A 21676-nucleotide genomic window follows, 5' to 3' on the forward strand; every position below is an offset into this window, starting at 1 on the left:
AGTCTTTATCATGAAGTGATGTTGAATTTTGTCAAATGTGTTTTCAGCATCTATTAAGATAATCATATGGTCTTTGTCCTTGAATTTGTTGATGTGATGCATCACATTTATTGATTTTTATATGCTGAAACATCATTGCATCCCTGGGATGGATCTCACTTGATCATAGTGTCTAATTTTTTTAAGTGTTGCTGTATTCTGACTGCTAATATTTTGTTGAGGATTTTAGCATATAGATTTACCAGGGATATTGGCCTATAATTTTCTTTTTGTGTTTTGTCTATCTGGTTTTAGTATCAGAGTTAAGTTGGCCTCATAGAACGAGTTTGGGACAGTAGTTTCTATTTCAATTGTTTGGAATAGTTTGAGGAGAATTGGTATTAACTCCTCTTTAAAAGTTTGATAGAATTCATCTGTAAAACCATTTGGACCCAGACTTTTCTTTGTTGGAAGATTACTAATTATCGCTTCAATCTCCTTGCTTGTTATTGGTCTGTTCAGGCTTTCTATCTCTTCTTGGTTCAGTGTTGGTAGTTTGTATGTGTCTAGAAACTTATCCATATCTTCCAGATTTTTGTATTTGTTGTCATACAGTTGTTTATAATAGTCTCTAATGATTCTTTGTATTTCTGTGGTACCAGTTGTAATGTCTCCCGTTTCATTTCTGATTTTTGTTATCTGGATCTTCTCCCTTCTTTTTCTTTTGTTAACCTAGATAATGGTTTGTCTATCTTATTTATTTTCTCTAAAAACCAGATTTTTGTTTGTTGATATTTTCTATTGTTTTTTGGGTCTCTATTTCATTTAGTTCTGCTCTGATCTTAATTATTTCTTTCTGTCTACTACCTTTACATTTGGATTGTTGTTTTTCACCATTCTTTGAGGCACAGTGTTAGGTAGTTTATTTGAAGTCTTTCCTTTATTTTGATATAAGCTTTTATTGCAAGAAATTTGCCTCTTAGTGCTGCTTTTGCAGTATACCAAAGGTTTTGGTATGATGTATCTTTATTTTCTTTAGCTTCTAAAAATTTTCTGATTTCCTCTTTAATTTCTTCTTTGACCCATAGGTCATTCAGGAACCTACTATTTAGTTTCCATGTATTTGTATAGCTTCCAGAGTTTTGCTTATTGTTTATTTCCAATTTTACTCCATTGTGATCTGAAAAGATAGTTGGAATGATTTCAGTATTTTTAAAATTTGCTGAGACTAGATTTGTGACCTAATATTTGGTCTATCCTGGAGAACATACCTGAAGCTGATAAGAAGAATGTGTATTCTTTAGTTGTTGCATGAAATGTTCTATATACATCTGCCAAATCCAGTTGGTCTATGGTGCAGTTTAAATCCTGTGTCTATTTGTTGATTAGTTGCCTGGAAAACCTGTCCTGTACTGAGAGAGGGGTGTTCAGGTCACCCACTATTAACATATTAGGTCCTATTTATTTCTTTAGACCTAAGAATGTTTGCTTTATGTATCTGGGTGCTCCAGTATTGCGTGCAAACATGTTTATGATTGCTATGTCTTCTACCTGGATAGAGTCCTTTATCATTATATAGTCACCTTCTTTGTCTCTTTTTATGTTTTTTGGTTTAAAGTCTATTATGTCCGATGTAAGAATAGCTACTCCCACTCATTTTTGGTTTCCATTCTCATGGTATATCTTTTTCCATCCCTTCACTTTTAGTCTTTGTTTGTTTCTTTAGGTGAAATGGGTCTCCTGAAGGCAGCATATACTTGGATCTAGCTTTTTAATCCAAGCAGTCAGTCTGTGTCTTTTGAATGGGGAGTTTAGTCTATTCACATTTAAGGTAGTTATTGACAAGTGTTGCTTAATTCCTGTCATTTAATTGCTTCTTGTTTAGATGGCTTAAATATCTTTTGATCATTATTTTCCCTTTTATTTCTCTTCTTCAATGTTAGTTGGGAATTTACGGTGGGATGATTTAGCTTCTTTCTCTTTCTTGTTGGCATTTTTGTTTTAACAGTGGGTTTTGCTCTTTCTTGTGTATTCGTGATGGTGGTCACCATTATTTAGATTCCAGATGAATGACTCCCTTGAGAATTTCTTGCAGTGCTGGTCATGTGGTGGTGAAATCCCACAACTTTTGTTTATCTGGGAAATCCACGATTTTTCCCTCATTACTGAAGGAGAGCCTTACTGGGTAAAGAATTCTTGGCTGGCAATTGTTTTCTTCTAGCATTTTGAATATATCATTACACTTTCTTCTGGCCTGTAGGGTTTTGGTTGAGAAGTCTGCTGTTAGTTTGACAGGGGCTCCCCTATAAGTGACCTGATGCTTTTCTCTTGCTGCTTATAGAATTCTCTCTTTGTCTTTGAGCTTTGCAAATTTAACTATAATGTGTCTTTGGGAAGATCTTTTTGGATTGAGTCTGTTTGGAGACCTTTGAGCTTCCTGGACCTGAAGATCTGTATCTCACCCTACACCTGGGAAGTTTTCTGTTACTATTTCCTTCTGTGGGTTTTCAATACCTTTTACTTTCTCCTCCTCTTCAGGAATACCCACAATTCAGATGTTAGAGGGCTTGAGATTGTCTGCTATCTTTCTTAGATTTTTATCATTATTTTTAATTCTTTTTTCCTTTTTTTTTTTTTTTGTTTGCCCAAGTTATTTCCAAAAGACCATTTTCAGGCTCTGAAATTCTTCCTTCTGCTAGCTCTACCCTGCTGCTCAAATTCTCAGGTTTTTTTGTTTTTGTTTTTTTTTAATTTCATTGACTGAATCTTTCATTTCTAGAAGTTCTGCTACACTCTTTTTTAAGACATTAATCTCTTTGTAGATTTCCTCCTTCATATTCTGGATATTTTTTCTTGTTTCATTGTGTTCTCTAATTGAGTCTTCCTTTATTTCTTCAAGTTTTCTTATGATCATTGCATGAAATTCTTTTTCAGACGTTTCAAGGATTCTCTGTTTCATGGAGTCTGACTTTGGTGCATTACTGTATTATTTTGGTGGTGTCATTTCTTCTTGTTGGTTTGTACCTTCTAGTATTTTTTGTTGTTGTTCATGTTTGGTCTTTTGGTAAAGGGTTTGCTTCTTCTATTACTCTGAGGTTTGCTGTGGAGTGGCCCTGGTTGCTACTGTGGTGGTAAATTGTCTTTGCTTGAGAGCACTTGTGATGGTGGTTATTTTAAACCACCTTGGGTCTTGTTGCAGAATCTTTGGTCATAGTGTGAGCCCCTAGCACCTTGCAGTTCTGCTGGGTTCACCTCAGCAGTTCAGACCCTGTGGGCTGATGCTCCATTCCAGGCCCAAGGAGTGTAGAGGGGCCTCTTCTAGCTGTGCAGTTCTGCTGGGCTCACCTCAGTGCAGGCCAGAGCACGTGGTCTGGTGCTCCCCTCCAGGTCCAAGGAGTGGGACAAGATGGCAATTTGGATTCTGTACATCAAAAGCCATTAAATGTGATGGTTGGTTGATAATTATGAACCCTCTTGTTTTCTTTGCTTTGAGTATAAATACCAGCCACTTTTTTTTTCTTTTTTGCTGTTTACTCATCATCAGCAGTTAGGATCTTATTAATGTTGTGAATGGAAATTTTGTGAATTTATTACTCTGTTATTACTTCTAGAATATGTTGACTTTTTGGCTGGATTTAGCAGGTATAAAACAATGGATAAACATTGCTCTAAAACAGGAATATATTCCAATACCCAGTATGGAATAACATATGGTCTCAAAAATAAAAATGGAATCAAGGATTATTTAATTTAGCAAAATGTCATTAGTTTGTAAATGATTATTCCTATTTTGAAACTCATAAAAGTCATGTTATTAATTTTCTAGGGCTCCCATAATGAGCACCATAAATTGGTTAGCTTAAGGACAACATAAATTTATTGTCTCAAAGTTTTGGAGGCTAAGTTCAAAATCAAGGTGCCAGCAGGACCATGCTCCTTCTGAAACCTGCAAAAGAGAATTCTTCTTTGCCTCTTTTATCTTCCAGCGCTTTCCAGCAATCCTTGGATTTCCTTGGCTTGTGGATATATCACTTGAATCTCTACTTCCTTTGTGCTATGGCCACCTTCTTGTGTGTTTTCACAGGGTCTTCTTATAAGGACACCAGTCATAATGAATAAATGGCCCACCCTACACCAGTATGACCTCACATTAACTACTTACATATGAAGCAACCCTAATTCCAATGACATCAAATTCTGAGATACTTGGAGTTAGAACTTCCACATATATTTTAGGGACACAATTCAATTCATAGTCATCAACAAGTTTATGAAATTATCATTGAACTAATTTATGAATACCAGCAACTTCACTAGCTTTGTTTTTCTCTCCAGATATGCCACTCAGATCATTCCCTTAGTTAATCCTATACACGAAACTTTAGAATTGCAAGCAACAAACAGTAATTCTGAAAATTTTGCCCAGGATGTTAACAGAGGGTCATCAGTAAGTACATTCAAAAGCTATGAACCTACTGCTACTAGAGCATTTTCTAATTCTGATTTTGGGATACTGGTGAAGTATTATTTGAATTATTAATACATTTTTAAATTCCCCCTGAATTTAATAAACTGATAAAACAATATCATGTTAATTTAAGTTTTTGAGATTAGGTATGCTACAGTCATGCTCATTATCACTGAATTCTAGATGACCTGCTTCTGTTTTACTTTGATCATTTTATTAATCAGTAGTAGTTTCCCAGTAATACAATTTTAACTCAAGTTATTATACTTTTCCAGGGTTCCAAGAGACCAGTTCTTTTCTAGTCCTTCCTGAGTTTCCACCCACCCCCCACTCCCTACACACAGTTCCAAGCAGTGCAGAAAGTTCTGCCCATCTCTGTTCTTTCCTCTGTCACATTTTCTCATTCCTAGGTCCTGGCAGAGACTAGAGCCAGTCAATGGGTCCAAATCACTTTTCTTCTTCCCCCAAGTTACAAAATAAGATAATAAGTTATAGAATCACTATCTATGTTTCCAAAGCATAGAACATCAGTTATTTACAGTGAATGCCAAACCACATACATTCAGATAAACTTCAAAATGGTAATTACAATAGATTATTTTCATCAGGAAATCTCATGGTAAATCATGAAGCCCTGCTAGTAGACATGGTCTTTAAATAAAGGCTTTTACTATTTACCATTTAATAATTAATAAATCTTTACTTTGATTTCTTTATTTCTATCTTAACATCTTTCTCTTGTCAACCACTAGTTGCCAACTAATATCATAATATGAGATTAGTTCTTAGTTGACATAATATGCCAAATTAGACATCACTAATTATTATATTGCTAAATTTGGTGTATACATTTTAATCTCAGAAAACTTTATTGAAATGTACTACACACATGCTTGTATCACTTACCATCATATTTCTCATAATTTATACAGAACACGATGCTCAGAATATAGTTTACGTGTAACTAAAATTCCTCATTAGAAAATGGTGTTTTATATCTTTTATATCTCTATTTTTAGAGAAACTCTATTCTGTGGTCCAAGGGAAAAAAAATGCAATATATTGCAGATGTCAACTTACATTGCATATTTAAGAATACAGACTCTGTTCTAACAGTTCCAACCATGATTTTCTAGTCCATTCGTTCTTTTATTTATTTTTCAAACACTATTGAGCACCAAGTATGCAACTAACTCTAATTAGCACCGAGTATGCAATCAATTCAAAAAGCTATGTATCAAAAAAATAGCATTATATGTTATAAAACATATAGGAGCACACATAATGATAATGATAATAAATTGACAAATGATACATACTATTAATAAAATAATATATAATAACAAGTATATAAGCAATATATGTATTTATATAATTATATATGTATATATACATGTACATGAATGTGAAACTTTACTCTTGGCTTTCATTGCATAATATTTGTGTTCACATAAGGATTTTTAAATATTGTTTTTAACTCATAAATACTTCAATAAATAAGCATATATTTATTATGAAGCCAAATAATGATATAAAATACTTGCTTCCCTCCAAATATATGTTATGAAAAATGTCAAACAGATACAAAAGTTGCAGGAATACTGCAGTGAACAACCTTATACCTTCCACCTTAGTTCATATATTATTAATGATTTCCACATGTTTCTCTGTCTCCTACTTCCCTCTCATATTTCTTACTGTTCAATTGGAAGTAAGTTGCAGGCTTCATGATATTTCAACCTAATTAGTTCAAATTACATATCTTTTTGGGTTCTTTTTTTAAAAAATTTATTTATATGTATTTATGGGGTACAGAGTTGGCTATCAGTATTTGTGTACAGTATGTGGTGATCAAAACAATATTATTATCATGTCCATCATTACAAATCATGAGTACTTTTTGTGTCCCTTCTTAAGATCATCTAGTATCCATCTGAATTCAAGTTTACTCAACTGTCACAAGATTAACTTTCCCTCCTAAACTAGGATCCAGTGCAAACTCACACATTGGAATTGTTTCTCACGATGACATTTACTTGAAATGAAATGTTTTTAAGTTTCAAAATGGTCCTACTTTTAACATATTAGCTATATTCCATTACACTAAACTAGTAGGTTTGCTGCAGTTAAATGCCTACCAGTGGTGTTTATCTTTATTTCCTTAAAACTGTGGGGATAACATTCTTCAGTGAATGTCAGTGAGTTTTAGGTGGAAATAAGAGATTTTTAACTGAATTACTGCTTGATACACTACCTCAATTTATGCTTATAGAAGAGGAATTTGAAGCGAGAGGCTAAAATATTTATATAGCGTGGTTAGTAAATGGAAGAACTAGAATTAAAAAACAAATTAATGTAATATTTTATAATCTTTCCAATTCAATATATGGTTTTCTTTCTTCTCTCTCTATAGATAGGTGGAAAGATATAAATATCAGTATCATTATCCATAGAAAGAATAAACTATTTTTTTCATATTTGCTAAGTTGAAAGACTATATGAAATGCAATTTTTCTTATTTTTGGGGGGTAAGGCTGATGTTGAAGTTAATTTACAATCCCTAAGTGTATATTAACTGATAACCTCAAAATATTTGAAGTATCAAAAAGAGAGCCAACCTGAGATCAAAATATTTGCAGTAGATAAACCATGCATATATAGTAAGAAGGTGACTGCTGGAATATAATACTAAGTTTTCATTTGCATTTAATGGTCATTATCAGAGTTTATTAAGCACCAAGTGCTATATTCTACAAGGATTTAATGATACTGCTAAATCGAAGTTGTGTTTTTTTGAAGATTATCTGGCAAAATTAACTAGTGAAAAATACTGCCTTAATTTTCAGACATGTGTCATTCATTCTATCGTTCTATAAGTATTGGTATTACATACTATATTAGTCCCAGTGTAGCATTTTGATGACATAATATAATCAAGCCCTCATTACATTGTGATGGAATCACTGGCTTCCTTCACAGTCTCTAAAGAAGTAACTAAAATTAATACTCTACAGACTCAAGTAAGGCAACACATTAATCACCAAACATCAGCCCTGCATATACCTAGCACACAAAGATGTTGACTCAAACAAAAATGTTGATTTTGAATACAAAACTACAGCTAGATAAGAAAAATAAGTTCTAGTGGACTATAGGTAGGCATCTATAATTAAAAATAATTGATTGTATTCATTGTTCTCAAATGACTAGAAAAGAGGGGCTCAAATACTCTCATCACAAAGAAATGATAAATTTTAGCCTGATTTGATAAATACCCTGATTTGATAATTACACATTGCATGTGTGCACTGAAATATAATTCTTTAACCCATGTATACGTATCACCAGTACCTGTCAGTTAAGAAATACATACGTCTTTTTTTAAATATTGATTTTTTTCTCTGTTGCTTTTTCCTAAATTTACACAGCTGATCATACCTCCTCACAACACCAAAGAGACATCTGTTCACTTTTATCCTTCTGCACTTCGAAGAGCTGGTCATAAAGCTTCTATCAACTTCCACTGTGCTCAGGTATGATAAGATTATTCTTGGGCTAGGTCAATTTAGCTAAATTTCAGAATTAATACATAAATAAAACTAATTCATCCAGTTGACATCTTTTGCAAGTAAAACAAATACATTGTAAGTCATCAGATTAGTCAGCTTTTGAAAATACGGTATATATTACATATGTGCAGGCATCTAAAGAAGGTATTTTTAAATCCATAGATCAAATGAATGAAAGAGAATATATACCCAAATTCAAAACATAGATATTTTAATGAAAATGTCAAATTTTCTGACATGGGTTTTACTACTCAACTTTCCATGAACTTAAGTATAAAAATGTAGAATCCAATCTTGTAAATATTATGTTATTTTTTGCACTCCACTTTATCTGTACAGTGTTTCTAAATAATAATTCTTAAAAACAATACTTAGTCATTTTTGAGCATTTCTAAATGTGCTACTTGTCATTCTAAAAATTATCTCAAATCATTTTCACCATAATTCTATAAAGGATGTATTGTTATCAACCATATTTTACAGAACAGAAATCTGAGACACAGAAATTAAGATCAGGCAATTAGTAAAAGGCTGAGCTGAGAACTGAACCCAGGACATCTGGCTTCATCTCATCTTCATGGCTACTTTTTACAGCTATGTACTGTTTGCCAAGTGATTGTAACACTCTTACTGCCAATGAAAATTTTATGTAACTTTTAAAATTCATTATTATTTTTATTTCTTCAAACGTTGATGGGGAGGAACGTAAATGGAGGAATGTACTTTATATCCCAGGAGACACCAAGAAGCTCACAAAATCCTGACATCTGAGGAGCAGTGGAATCAAATATAATACAGGCGTTCACATGTCAGTGCAGGTCCTGTGGGTGACTGAAGCGTTCTCTTTTACAAAAAAAATTGTATTTACTTTTGGAAAAATTGTTTTGAGGCTGTTAAATTTCCTGAATAATAATTGACTTCTACGAGGGTACTTCAAAAATTCACGGGAAGATTCATATTACCTTTAAGTTCTGTTCTTTCACGAACTTTTTGAAGGACCCTCATGTATGACCTGAAACACATGCTATGGAAGTGTGCTTGATTCTTGAAAATATTAAAGGAAACAAAGAGTAATCCTTCTCGTACAGAAGGGCAAGTATAGTGGAGATTATTTCTTTTTACACAACTAATTTAAATAAGGCTGATCTTTTAAGTGATTGCTTCATAACAGGGTTAGAACCCCTTTTTCTTAATTACTGGGGACAATTTAGTTGCTTGCATTGAAAGTCTATTTCTTCAAAGATAGTCTTTCTAGCCAGCAGGGCAATCATCAGTTCTTAATCTTAATAGTTTCAGAAAATCCTAGCCTAGAAGTTGTATACTAAATTCTTTATCGAACATAAGAGAACTCATATAAGTAAATAATGAACTCAAACCTTTCATGAATCAAGTGAACACTGGTGCTTGGTTTCAGTTACTCTGAGTATCTCTTTCCAAGTTGTAGCAAGTCATCTGTGGTTAGACCTGAATCAATAATTCACCTTTTCAGCTACCGGGTCCAGACCACTTCAGCCTTTTCAACGTATTGCTCTAACATTTGTGATTTTTCTTGCCTTTATTTCTTCTGCTTTTATTTAAATCATCCAGTTGACATTCTTTGCAAGCAAAAACAGATCATCATAAAGTATTAATTGAATGAACTTTTGAAAATACATTGTATACTATGTTTGAGCAGGCATCTAAAGAATTTTTTTTTTTAAAATAAAGCTTCAGAGTATATTTTCAAAGTCCAGGAGTTTAGAATAACTTTTACAGTTAGGAAAAAACCCAGATAGATTTTTGTTCCTCTCTTGATTTAACCGGTTAAATCTATCTGAACTGCCACACAACTGAGTAGCTGATTAATCTAAAATCAACTAATGGCAGTGCTTATAGGATAAACTTTAACTACATCTGATTACACCTCTTTGCTGAACTGAGGGAAACAGCTGTGGTTTATTCTCTTTTTCATTTGTTTCTGGTTTGGATCCATATGAAGAGCTGTGCATTGTAAAAATCTAACTATAGGCTAAAGTTGTTTGTGTGACTTTGAATCACGATATGAATTTGGTTAGGACATTACAACTGCAGATATCATGAACTCATGTTATGCTGCCACAGTCTCTAAATGAGATCCTGTTATTACATAACAAAATAAGAGGAACATTAGTAAGCAGCAAATGTGGTAAATAGAACTTCTTTTTGGTCTCAAACATTATGTTCTGAGAATATCTTTCTTAGTTTTCAGGGGTTTCATTTTCATTTTGAAATAGTTGCCCTTGATGATTTCATTCATATTTTATCGTGTGACTCCTTTTGTCTAAAGGTCAGAATAGCAAAAATGAAGGAATAAATTATAAAAATGTTTTTATAACCCAACATGAGTCTATGATCCTTGCAGCATGTGTCTATGGAAAGTTCTGTTGATTCTCAGCAAGCTTTAATTCCTTGGAGCACTGCTCAGTATACAAGCCAGATTTACGACCTTTTAGCTCCACTTGTTTTGTCTTCCAAAAACATCATAATTGGATCTTTAAAAGTTTTACTGTCTCTTCTTTAGAAGAAGTTTGAGATAAATAGGGACTGAAAATGTTACTTATTTTTTTATGCACATGCTCACTGGGTTACTTTTTAATTTTCCTCTCTGAACCCAAGTGGATAATTTATGATAAATGTCGGATATCACTGTTCAATAGTGATGGGATGTGGTTTAACATAGAAACTCCAATATTCAAGGCCACTTGAGGAAACATGAAAAAACGACCTTCTTTTTGTACTTTGGTTTATTTTCAATGGTTTAAAGTAACCTGATTTCTGTTATTTAGGATTGATTTTTATAAAATAGCCAAAAGGTAAATAATTTATTTCAATCAGTTGTTTATTTAATTGATTTTTATTTCCATCAGTCAATTCTGTGAAATAAAATCAGGACATCATAAATTGAAAATAAAGTGAACTTACATTATGCTAATATAATCTGTGACTAATAGTAGTATACTCATTCGAAGTTAATATGTGGATAAAATTTGCCTTTAATCCTCCCTCCTAAGAGACCTTATTTTATGGACATCCTGTCACCACCTATTTTAATTTGAAATCATCTTAAAACAAGTTTCTTTTACTGTAATTTAAGCTTGGAAACGTCTATGTAGTTTGAGAAATTATAAACCAGGACATTGTTTGTTGGCTTTTCTCAATGACATCTTTATTCATCTTCAAGGTGAATAAAGCAAAATGCTTGAAGAAGTATAAAACACCTAAAAGTAAGTCACTGACTGCTGTACTCTCAAAGGACTTTCATTCTAAATGAACACAAAGAGAACATTTTCAAATATAATTTTACAGACTTATGAAATCCAGGTAAAACAAAAGCCACATTCAATCTCCTTCAAATAATTTTTGAGCCTTTCGTTCATATCATGTGATAACAGAAAATGCACTGTACTGGTTGACGGTGTTAAAGAATATGGCATGCAGTTGTACACACTTCCTTTTAGTGGGACTTCAATCCGTGTCTCACCTACTTTGCCTGTTGGTGGTAGCGATCTGAATTTTATTTGAAATTCATCCAAAAATTTTAGAAACTTCATGCTGTGTTTAATACCCAGTTTGTTAGACAAATTTATTTTTTTTAAAAAAAGCTTGAACAGAAGTGCAAGGTTTTTAAACTAAAATTTCTGTTTTATGGTGCTATAAATAACTTTATATCCATTGAAGCATGATTGATATTTGAATGTTGGCCTTTTGTCCTTTTCTTTTTCAGTGTAAAAACATAGGATGATTTTTCAATAAAATCAAAAGGAATTTGGCAAAAAAAGGAAAAATAGAACAATGCTTGTAAAATAATAACAAAAATTTTATCTTTCAAAATTTTTATGTATATTACATTTATTAAGTGTTGCAAATAAAATGCATGCAGTTAGGACAGATATGTTATGAATGTTTATCTTCAAACAGTTTAAAGAATGGAAATTCTACCTCTCTGGAGTAGGACTGTTTCCCCAGCCTATAGATACAGAAAAAGTAACCAAATACCTCGGTTATCAGTCATCTATCACTATACCTTTCAAGAATCCCAACAAGGAAGATGTTCTTATTGATGTCATACTAACAAGTAAGTTGTTTTCCTTATATTTTACATATTATTTTGTAGATATTAATCAAACTTATTTTATCATAGAATCAAAACAATTTAGAGCCAATGGACACTATAGAGATACATTAGCTCAACAGCATCATTTTTTGAAAGAGAAGACATAAGTTTTGAGAGATGAAGCATCTCGGCGTAAATCACAGCTTTGAATGGTGGAACCAGAATTAGAATTAGGTATCTATGTACCAAGTCAAGTTCTTCCATTTTATCCATAAATCCAAATATGTAAATTAGTAAATTTGTAAGATTATTATGATGTTATTGGAATATGCCAATGCTTATTCCTCATAAATTTATAAAAATTCTAGTGCTATGATTTTGTTTCCTTCCCTACTTTTCTTAATAAACTGTATATTTGGATTAAATTTTGGTTCCAACCCACCTTGTTCTTCTTTTTTCTTGTCATATTGAAGATGTATGTTTTTAAATCAGACTGTGTGAAGTATTTGTTCATTTTATATTAAATGTCCAAGTAATGTGAGTCAGAGAAAAAACTAACTCATGAGTTTTATGAAATGCATTTTAAATCTAATGTTAGACATTTCTAATCTATCTTTACAACTGTTATCGCTACTTCGACTAAAACTATTGCTAGCACAATTGTTGGGTTAAAGTTATACATATGTTAAGGCTTTTGATACAAATAACCAATCAGAATGGTTATATGAGGGTAGTTTAAAAAACTCATGGAAAGGTTGTATTAGATGTTAATGCTATTTTTCCAGGAACTTTTTGAAGTACCTTCGTACTGTTGCAATTCATGCTGCCATCAGGATTATATTGTAGACATTACCTAATTTGAACCTTGTAAAACACTGAGTAGTAACATTCTCCTTATTCTCCATCAGTTTGATTGAGGGGAAATTGTATATTAATCTCATTGCAAATTTACTATTTTTTGATTAATGCTGAAGCTGAATATTTTATCATTCACCTGTTGGAGTTGTGGTCTCTCCTGATTATTTCTTCTTGCTCTTGGTATGAAATAACTTCAAAAATTAAGAAAGTAGTGTCACCTCATGTAAAATTTCCTCATAAAACTTTTGGCTGTGCTGAGGAGAGACATGCAGTATTTAGTAAAAATTGATTGCAGGCTCAAGGAAGTCAGCAATTCAATATGGAAGAGAATTGGGCATATGTAAAAGCAGAAGGGAGAAGGCGGGGTTGAGCAGGAGTTAAAGGCATAAGGGGGGTAAGGTTTAATTAGTGGGCTAAGGCTGTGGGAAGACTGGGATCAGAGTCAAGTTAGAAGGAAGAACCATGAACAGGAGAGACATTTCTTCCTTTGAGCAGATGGGGGTAAGATAAAACAAATGTGAATACAGATTAATTGGCAGGTAGTAGAAGGGCTTTGGAATTGAGAGCAGTCATGTTTACATTTTCACCTGCTGAGGAAAGGAGACATAATAGGGAATTTGAAGAATGGAATAGTGGTTTGGAATAATTGTTAAGAGGGAAAGGAGAATGGAGCTGACAAAATTCAAATATAAAAGGTATTGAGTTTGATTGGGATTGAAAAACATAAATTTAGACAGGCACCAAAAAAAAAAAAATACATTTGTGAAGTTTGTATGAATTGCACTGCTCAGAATTCCTGGTATGGGAGTATACAAAGCAGATCAACAGATACTTCCAGAGAATGAAATTTTCAGGGCAAGTGCAGCCAAATTACTTCATAACTATGCGAGTATTATAAAAATGTACTTGGATCAAGATTTTAACATTAAAAATAAGTTGTGAAATAATTTGTGGCTACTTAATTTTCTAAAATTGGTCTAAAATTCTTTCTGCTATGTAGTAGGGAAACATAGTAAGCTTGACAATTAAACACTTACCAGTCATTTTGCAATTCAAACAATCTTAATAAGTAAACTCACTCTTTCTTGGGTAAATGTTCAGGCTCTCAGTTTCTCTCCTTTTTTCAATCTGAGGAGATTGGAGGTGAAGAAAATCACTGACCTCTGATATCCTAGATCCCTTTCTCTGTCTCCCTCTCCTACGTGAAAAGGATCATTGTTCTCTTTTCTCAGTGATGAGATCTCCCAGTCTGTCATATCCTTCTCCTTCTCCCATTTGCGGACTCTTATTTTGGAGGTGTCACCTACTTATCTTCTTGTGCTCATATTCCTTGGTGACTAAGCCTCCCAATTTGACCTGAATTGTTGAAGGTCTACAGGGACAGATTACTGATGAGGAGAATAAATTTATTTAACATATATAGCAGATATACTTATCATAAATGGTACTAAATTAATACCTTCTCATTTAAATATTTGTAAATTTCAATATTATTTCATGATAGGACTATGCAATCTCTGTCTTTCAAAAGAAGATGTAAATATTACTGAAGATGCTACAGAATTCACAGAAACCCCTTGGGGAAGTTGATAGCAAGACATAATAGATCACCAAGAGGTTAGTTACTAGTGTAAGGGATCTGATAGCATTGTGGATCTTGCATTCTTTGTATTTCTCTCTCTCTCTCTCTCTCTCTCTCTCCCCCCCCAAGCCTGAAATGATTTCTTCTCCTACTGGTTACCATGGCAGCTTATACACAGCTTGATTTAAATTATTGTCACAATTATTGCAGTTAATATTCGTCTTGCCCACAATATTTCTGGGATATTTGTGGGTAGGGTCTGTGTATTAGTCACTTGTATAGCAAATAGGACAGGGTAGGCCTTTGGTTCTTGTCTGTTGAATGACTAGACCACAAATAAAATATTAAAATTCCAACAACTTAGACAATACACAGTACAAATAAAGTGTCAAAGATCCTTTAAATATCAAAGGGCATTATTTTGGGGAGAGGTGATAAAAATGGAAATAGTCAAGATATTAGCAGGAAAAAGAACATTAGAGAACTGGGCAATCCAGACATTTGGTAATGAGTTTGAAATACTAAAAGTGCTGCATTGGAAAAATAGTGAATTTTGAAAGATATCTATGTATCTTCTATCATCTAACTATCTATCTATAAAAGAGAGAGAAAGATATAGGGAGAGAGAAAAGCAGAAGAGAGGAGATATGTCAGGATATTACAAAAACCTGAAATACTATGATGAGGACTCCAGGCTTTATCTTCCAGGAAGTGAGAGTGTTCAAAAGATTTTCTGTGGTTTATGACCTGCATTTAATAGTTAACTCTAGAAATATGGACAATGGATATGGCTGGGGGGCGGGGGTGGGGGGCAGACTGGAACTGAGAAGAAAAGCACTGATAATTTAAACCAGTAGCAATGGAAAAGTCCATTACCACAGACAGTAGGAAAGCACACAATGTATTTGTAGAATTTTCCCAAAAGTCTCTGAGAAAGAATGTTTCTTTACCAAACACATTTAATGTGTCATGTCCAGACTACTTTTTTTTCAAATAACTATAGTATGTTACCTAAACAAATGTTTCTAAAGGCTTGTCTAGGCTTCCGGTCAAGATGGCGGAAGACGGTCCCCAGCATCACTCTCTTCCACAAATCAAACAATTACAACTATAAAAAAGCAACATCAGCCAAGCTGGGGCTGCTAGAGTTCAGGGGAAGAGGAGGAGAGACCTATGGAGTGCATTAAGGCAGGAGAAGCCACGATAAGAGAAAGAAAAATTGCTTGGAGTGTTTCAGGCCATGGCCACTTTAAGGCTGGAGCTGCTGAGCACGTGGAGCAGGAGCCAGCAAAAGCCACAGCTGTGCCCTTCAAATGGAGTTGCTTGGAGGTGGCAGGGGAGATGGGGCCCTTGGTGGCCCCCCGGGCAGCAAAACCTCTAGTAGAGTTCTTGTGGACCCACACAGGAGTGAGGAGCCACAGCAAATGAAAAAAAGGAGCCACTTAGAGGCTGCTGAATCATTGCAGGGAACTGGTGCGAGGCTCATCCCATGGGAAGTGTTTGGAGCATAGGTGGTGTGGGAGACAGGCCCACTGGGAGAACACTGGGGCACAGCAAGGACAGCTGATCTGTCCTCCAATCAGCACAGGACCACTCAGAGGAAACTGGTCAGGAATATAGAATTGCATGGGGTGCAGTTTGATGAAAAGACTCAGGCCCAGATCAGAGTTTCTATACAACCTAGGTGCACCAGGTCTCTGGAGAACTAGAAGTACCTATAAGGTCAACCATTAAACCCTCAGCTGCACAAAAACCTTCCCTAGGGAAACAGCAGCAAAGCAGCAATTTAGCTCAACCAGCACAGCTCAAGTACTGATTCCCACAGGAAGTTCACCCATTTTAGAAGTAAGGAAAGGACAAAAAATTAGCTCCAGCTCAGGCACACCACCAGTGCCTCTGGGCCATCCAGGAGACCTGAGAGATGGAGTCAGGGACCAGACCCCACTCCCACAACCTGGCATACTGTGCCAGAGCTTCGGGGCCCACCTGGGGACCTGAGGCATAGAGTTACGATTTGGACCCCCCCACACACAACCAGGCACATCGCCAGCACCAAGGAGCATTCCAAAAATATCACTTCTGTGAGGGTGGCACACAACAGCCACCACAGTAACCACAGCTGCTGTGAAAGTGACTAGACATCACAACCACCATGCAGATGGTCCGCCAGCCACTGGAGTGCATTGACACAAGGAGAGTCACCAGCAGAGATAAAGAAAAGAAGAGGATGTTTCTCCCCACAAAGCCCATTCCAGAGTGACAGAAGAAGCATCTGCTCTATGATAATATTGGGGGACCTGAACACACCTCTCAGCATTGGACAGATCATCTAGGCAACAAATCAACAGAATAGCCATTACTCTTTCAGAGAGAGAGTAGAAATCTAGGGTTATCAGTGGTGGGATGGGGAGGGAGAGGGGGATAGGGAGAGATTGGACAAGGGGCATAACGAATAAATACAATTTGTAACCATATATATACTAGTAATATTGATTTGATCAACATATGTCAACATTGAACCCCAAAATATGTGTAATCAATTATGATTCAATTAAAAAAAATAAAAAAGTTTCCACTTTCGCCCGGCCAGTTAGCTCAGTTGTTTAGAGTGTGGTGTTATAACACTAATGTCAAGGGTTCAGATCCCTAAACTGGCCAGCTACACACAAAAAAGGCTTCACGTTAAGTGGATTTTCTTGTTGTTGCTGTTTTATTTCTTTTTTCTTTTAAATGGATTTTAGATGGAGGGGTTTTATTGGTCCATCTTGATATTAATTTTTAATTTATTTAAATTTATTTTTGTTTTGCTCTGCCTTTGGGAATTTGGGTTTAGGTCTCATTTTTTGTTTTGTAATGCATTAGAAGTATTGGTCTAAGAATCTGTAGAATAGTGTCCTAGTCTCAGGTCCCTTAAAATTTGCTGTTTGATCTATGACAAGTCAGTGGGTACTCCCCTGGACTTGATTTTGTTATCTGAAAAGTAAGGGAGCTTGACTATGTGATCTGTATTGAAGCTGTGAGATTCTGAAACTCTGTTCCCAGGTTCAGAATTCAGACTGTAGCTATTGTGAATTCAATCTAATTTGATCTTTTCAGTATGTATTGTATATGGCCAGGAATAGCTAGATTATTCATTTAAAGTGGTCAATTATTTGTGGCCAGCAATGAAATGGTTTAGATGTACAAATTTAATACTCTTCTTTAAACCATAAGCAATTCTGATGACACCCACCTTGAGTTCATAAATCTTTCTCAGCATAAAATTCAACAAATATAAATCCAGGTAATAATAGAATCACCCTTACTGGATTATTAGAAGTAGAAAAGAAAATCTATGTAAAGTGCTTAGCACAATGTCAATGTTCAGTAAACATTTAGTATTATGTAAAAATAAATAAATAAATAAATAAAGGCTTGTCTACATTTCTGATATGTTGTTAAATTTATTCATTTATTTTAATTGGCACATAATAATTGCTATTTCTTATATTTTTTATACCCCAGATGAGTGTTGGGTTATATCTACTTTAAAACAGGCCCAAGCTAAAATCATTGTGACTGTGCTATTTGGAGCAGAAATTAAAGATCTTGGTCACACACCAGTCTGTTATCACATTACAACAAACTCACAATTATTTCCTGTGATTGACTCAGGTGATATACAATTGATACAAATTATTAAAAAGTAATTTATGACAGACACGGTACCGAGCACTTCATTTGTTAATTTCTTTAACTTATGTCAGAACAACAAATATTCAACTGTTATTTATCCGGGCCATCTTCCAACTGCCAATAACTATAACTCTTCTGAATGTTTCCTCAAGCTGTCTGCTCTGCCCACCTAGGGCAGGCTGGAGGTGCTAGTGAGTTCATTTTCCCTCAACAGATGCCAGGGGTAGTGGAGAAATATCACAGTTCCCATGCCTCTGGGCAGTATACCTGTGACATGTGTGTTCTGCTCTGGTTCTCAGAGTTCCCCAGCTGCCTTGAGACTCATTTGTCCACAGTAGCGATTTGCTTGATAATACACAATTCATGGGGTTCCTTCCAATTTCTGACTCACTTCTGTACTCCCCTACTGGTATTTTCTGAGATCTCTTCCGAAATAACAGCTTCTGAGGAAACCTCAACTAAGACAGAAATCCTCTGAAATAAGTATTATATCCATTTTTAAAGATGAAAAAAATGAGGAATAAAGAAGCTTGGCAATCTGCTCATGATCACAGAGAAATTAAATGAAGAAGGTAGGATAAAACAGAAGCCTGCAAAGCCAGGTCTCTTAGAGAATTACTTTGCACATGGCTTCTCAGTAATTGAGTAGAACCATTTCTCATTAACTGTTCACCTAGGTATATACCAAACCAAGAAGCTCAACCAAAGAAATAATATTAGTAAAGAGTACAGGAAAGACTTGCAATCTGTCTATTTGTTTGAATGCTTTAAAATCTACTCATTAAATCAAAGGAGCCAAAAACTCAGTACATGAAATCGGCTACTTTCTCCCCCAACCATACTAAGTATTGCATTCATTGAATTTCACTGTATTGCGGTGCCATTTACCTGCAACATCAGATGACATAGAAATATTCTAAGGGATTCATAAGGATATATTGGTGGGGATGTTATCAAAGGCTTTCTTGTTACATTGCAGTCTTTTTTATGCGATCTTTGGAAGAAATTTCTTTTGGTTGTTACTATCAGAAAGGATGGTAGCCTCTTTGAGTCATTAATTGGTTTTTATCCCATGGAGACTGATTATATCATTTCATTTTTCCTTCATACACTGGCTGCTAGAAAAACATTTTGGCTTATCATTACCATGCTATATCTCATCCCTTCCTTCAGGTTATGACACTAGTCTTTTTTGAACTTCCTAAAAAATTACTTCTAATTTACTTTCCTTTTATGTTTTATATTTTTGTGATAACTTTTAAAAAGTTTTTTGTGACAGATGAGGGAATATAAATACACATATTTCCCAAAAAGAATAATAGTTTGTAATATTTCCAAGCTTTTGATTGCTGCAGAAATATCCTACCGGTGGCATGGTATGCCTATAAAATTGGACTCTAGCTCTTGACTTGTCTTGGACTTCTCCTGTCATAACCCAGATTATGAACAGAAATTTCCAGGCAAACAGATGTACAAACTATAACAACAGGAACAGGGTGAGCCCTTGAAAGAGCTTTCACTTGAACATTATGTAAGGCAAGGTGTAGAGAAAATCATGTTTCAAGAGGCCATTCATATCTTAATGCATACCACCCTCAAAAGATTAATGAGATAGAATGGCTGCAGAGGAGACAGCCTAAACACTGTGAGAATAGTAAAGATGTCTCTAAAGTAGACCATTAATGAGTTCCATGTGGAGCAAGATGCTACAGAGAAACTTTCAAATAGCCTGGGAAACTAAGATTTGTTACAGTCCTCTGTGTAGCACACTGAGCTCTATAAACATGACTGTATCTAATCTTTTTAAAAATTTTTGTAGCTCATAATAATTGTACATATTTATGAGGTACAGTGTGATATTTTAATACATGTATACAATGTATAATGATCAAAGCAGGGTAGCTAGCATATCCATCACCTCAAACATTTATCATTTCTTTGTGTTGGGAACATTCAAAATCCTCTCCTCTAGCTATTTGAAAATATACCATAAACTATTGTTAAATACAGTCACCCTGCTGTGCTATCAAACACTAGATCTTCCTCCCATCTAACTGTAATTTTGTACTCTTTAGCCAACCTTTCCCTATCTCCCCCTATCCCCTACCCTTCCCAGCTTCTAGTAACCACTACTCTACTCTTAACTTCTATGAGATTAACTTTTTTCCGCTCCCATATATAAGTGAGATCATGTGGTATTTCTCTTTCTGTCCCTGGCTTACTTAACATAATGTCTTCCAGGCTCACCCATGTTGCTGCAAATGACAGGATTTCCTTCTTTTTATGGCTGAGTAGTATTCCATTGTGTATCTATACCACATTTTCTTTGTTCATTCATCTGCCTGTGAATGCTTAGGTTGATTCTATATCTTGACTATTGTGAATAATACTGCAATAAACATGGGAGTGCAGGTATCCCTTCAACATACTGATTTCCTTTCTTTTGGATATGTACCCCCAATAATGGGATTGCAGGATCATATGGTAGTTTTATGCTCTGTTTTTTGAGGAACCTCCATACTGTTTTTTATAATGGCAGTACTAATATGCATTCCCACCCAAAACAATTCTTGGAAATCAATACTGTTGCTTTTCAGATGTGAAACCTCAAACTTAGAAATTCTCTAAAGCTGTACAATGTGTAAACGGTTGAACAGGGTCTCGAATTAATAGTGTCTGACTGTCTTCTTCCTGAGCACCTAGCTGTCATTCTAAGTTATCTGCTTACATATGGTACTTTTAAAGTCCAATTATAAAGTTTAAACCATGGCACTTGCCCCTCTCTTGGCTTCCTCTTCTTGGATCTCAGGGGAAGAGTTCTCCCTTCATCCTATCAAAAGTACTCTGAAAACTAACCTACTTCCACTCCTTTCACATTTTCTCAGCTTTTCTGGTCTCTCCTTTCTCTTTTTTACTCTGTCATCAGACACCGGCTGTGCCTGATCCACACATACTTGGGCTTCTTGTTTTGCCCTTGTTTGGCTGGACAGGTGCCCTTGCTTACTCCTGTATCCATGGACTCAGTTCTCACAATCCTCTCTCACCAGTAATTATGTTCCCTACCTGAGACCCCATCTCTCAAGTTTACACTCTACTCACTTGGGAATAAAGGTGGAGAAAGGGAGGGTAAACATGAATGGGAAGAAAGGTTCTGGGCTGAAACATAAGAAATCATAAAATAATGTGCTTATATTACAAATTTAAGGACACCCCTTCATTAGATGTTGATGCTCTTGCTTATATAACCATGTTCCAAACCTGCTAATTTGTGTGCTTGTTCATGTCAGGTTTTACCTTACGTCATAGCTTTATTCCTTCCTAAATGACTATTTCCATTTTGGCATACACGTTGATAAAGCAGGAGTTAAATATGCAATCACTGACTGTTTGAGCATCTGTTTCATGCTAAAAATTGTTGTATGCACATTCCAAAACTATCTCACTTTTGGAGAGTGTGAATATGCACACACACA

At 34.9% G+C, this 21676-nt stretch overlaps 1 protein-coding gene across 1 annotated transcript in view; it reads left to right on the forward strand.

The window, feature by feature from the left end:
• Window positions 1-21676, forward strand: part of LOC134367978 (cilia- and flagella-associated protein 47-like) — a 1412159-nt gene that overhangs the window by 1268231 nt on the left and 122252 nt on the right. The window contains 3 exon segments of the mRNA XM_063084614.1: window positions 4315-4426; window positions 7876-7980; window positions 11953-12109. Coding sequence (XP_062940684.1) covers window positions 4315-4426; window positions 7876-7980; window positions 11953-12109 — 374 coding nt within the window.

Source organism: Cynocephalus volans, chromosome X (assembly GCF_027409185.1).
Source record: "Cynocephalus volans isolate mCynVol1 chromosome X, mCynVol1.pri, whole genome shotgun sequence".
Taxonomy (NCBI): Eukaryota; Metazoa; Chordata; class Mammalia; order Dermoptera; family Cynocephalidae; genus Cynocephalus; species Cynocephalus volans.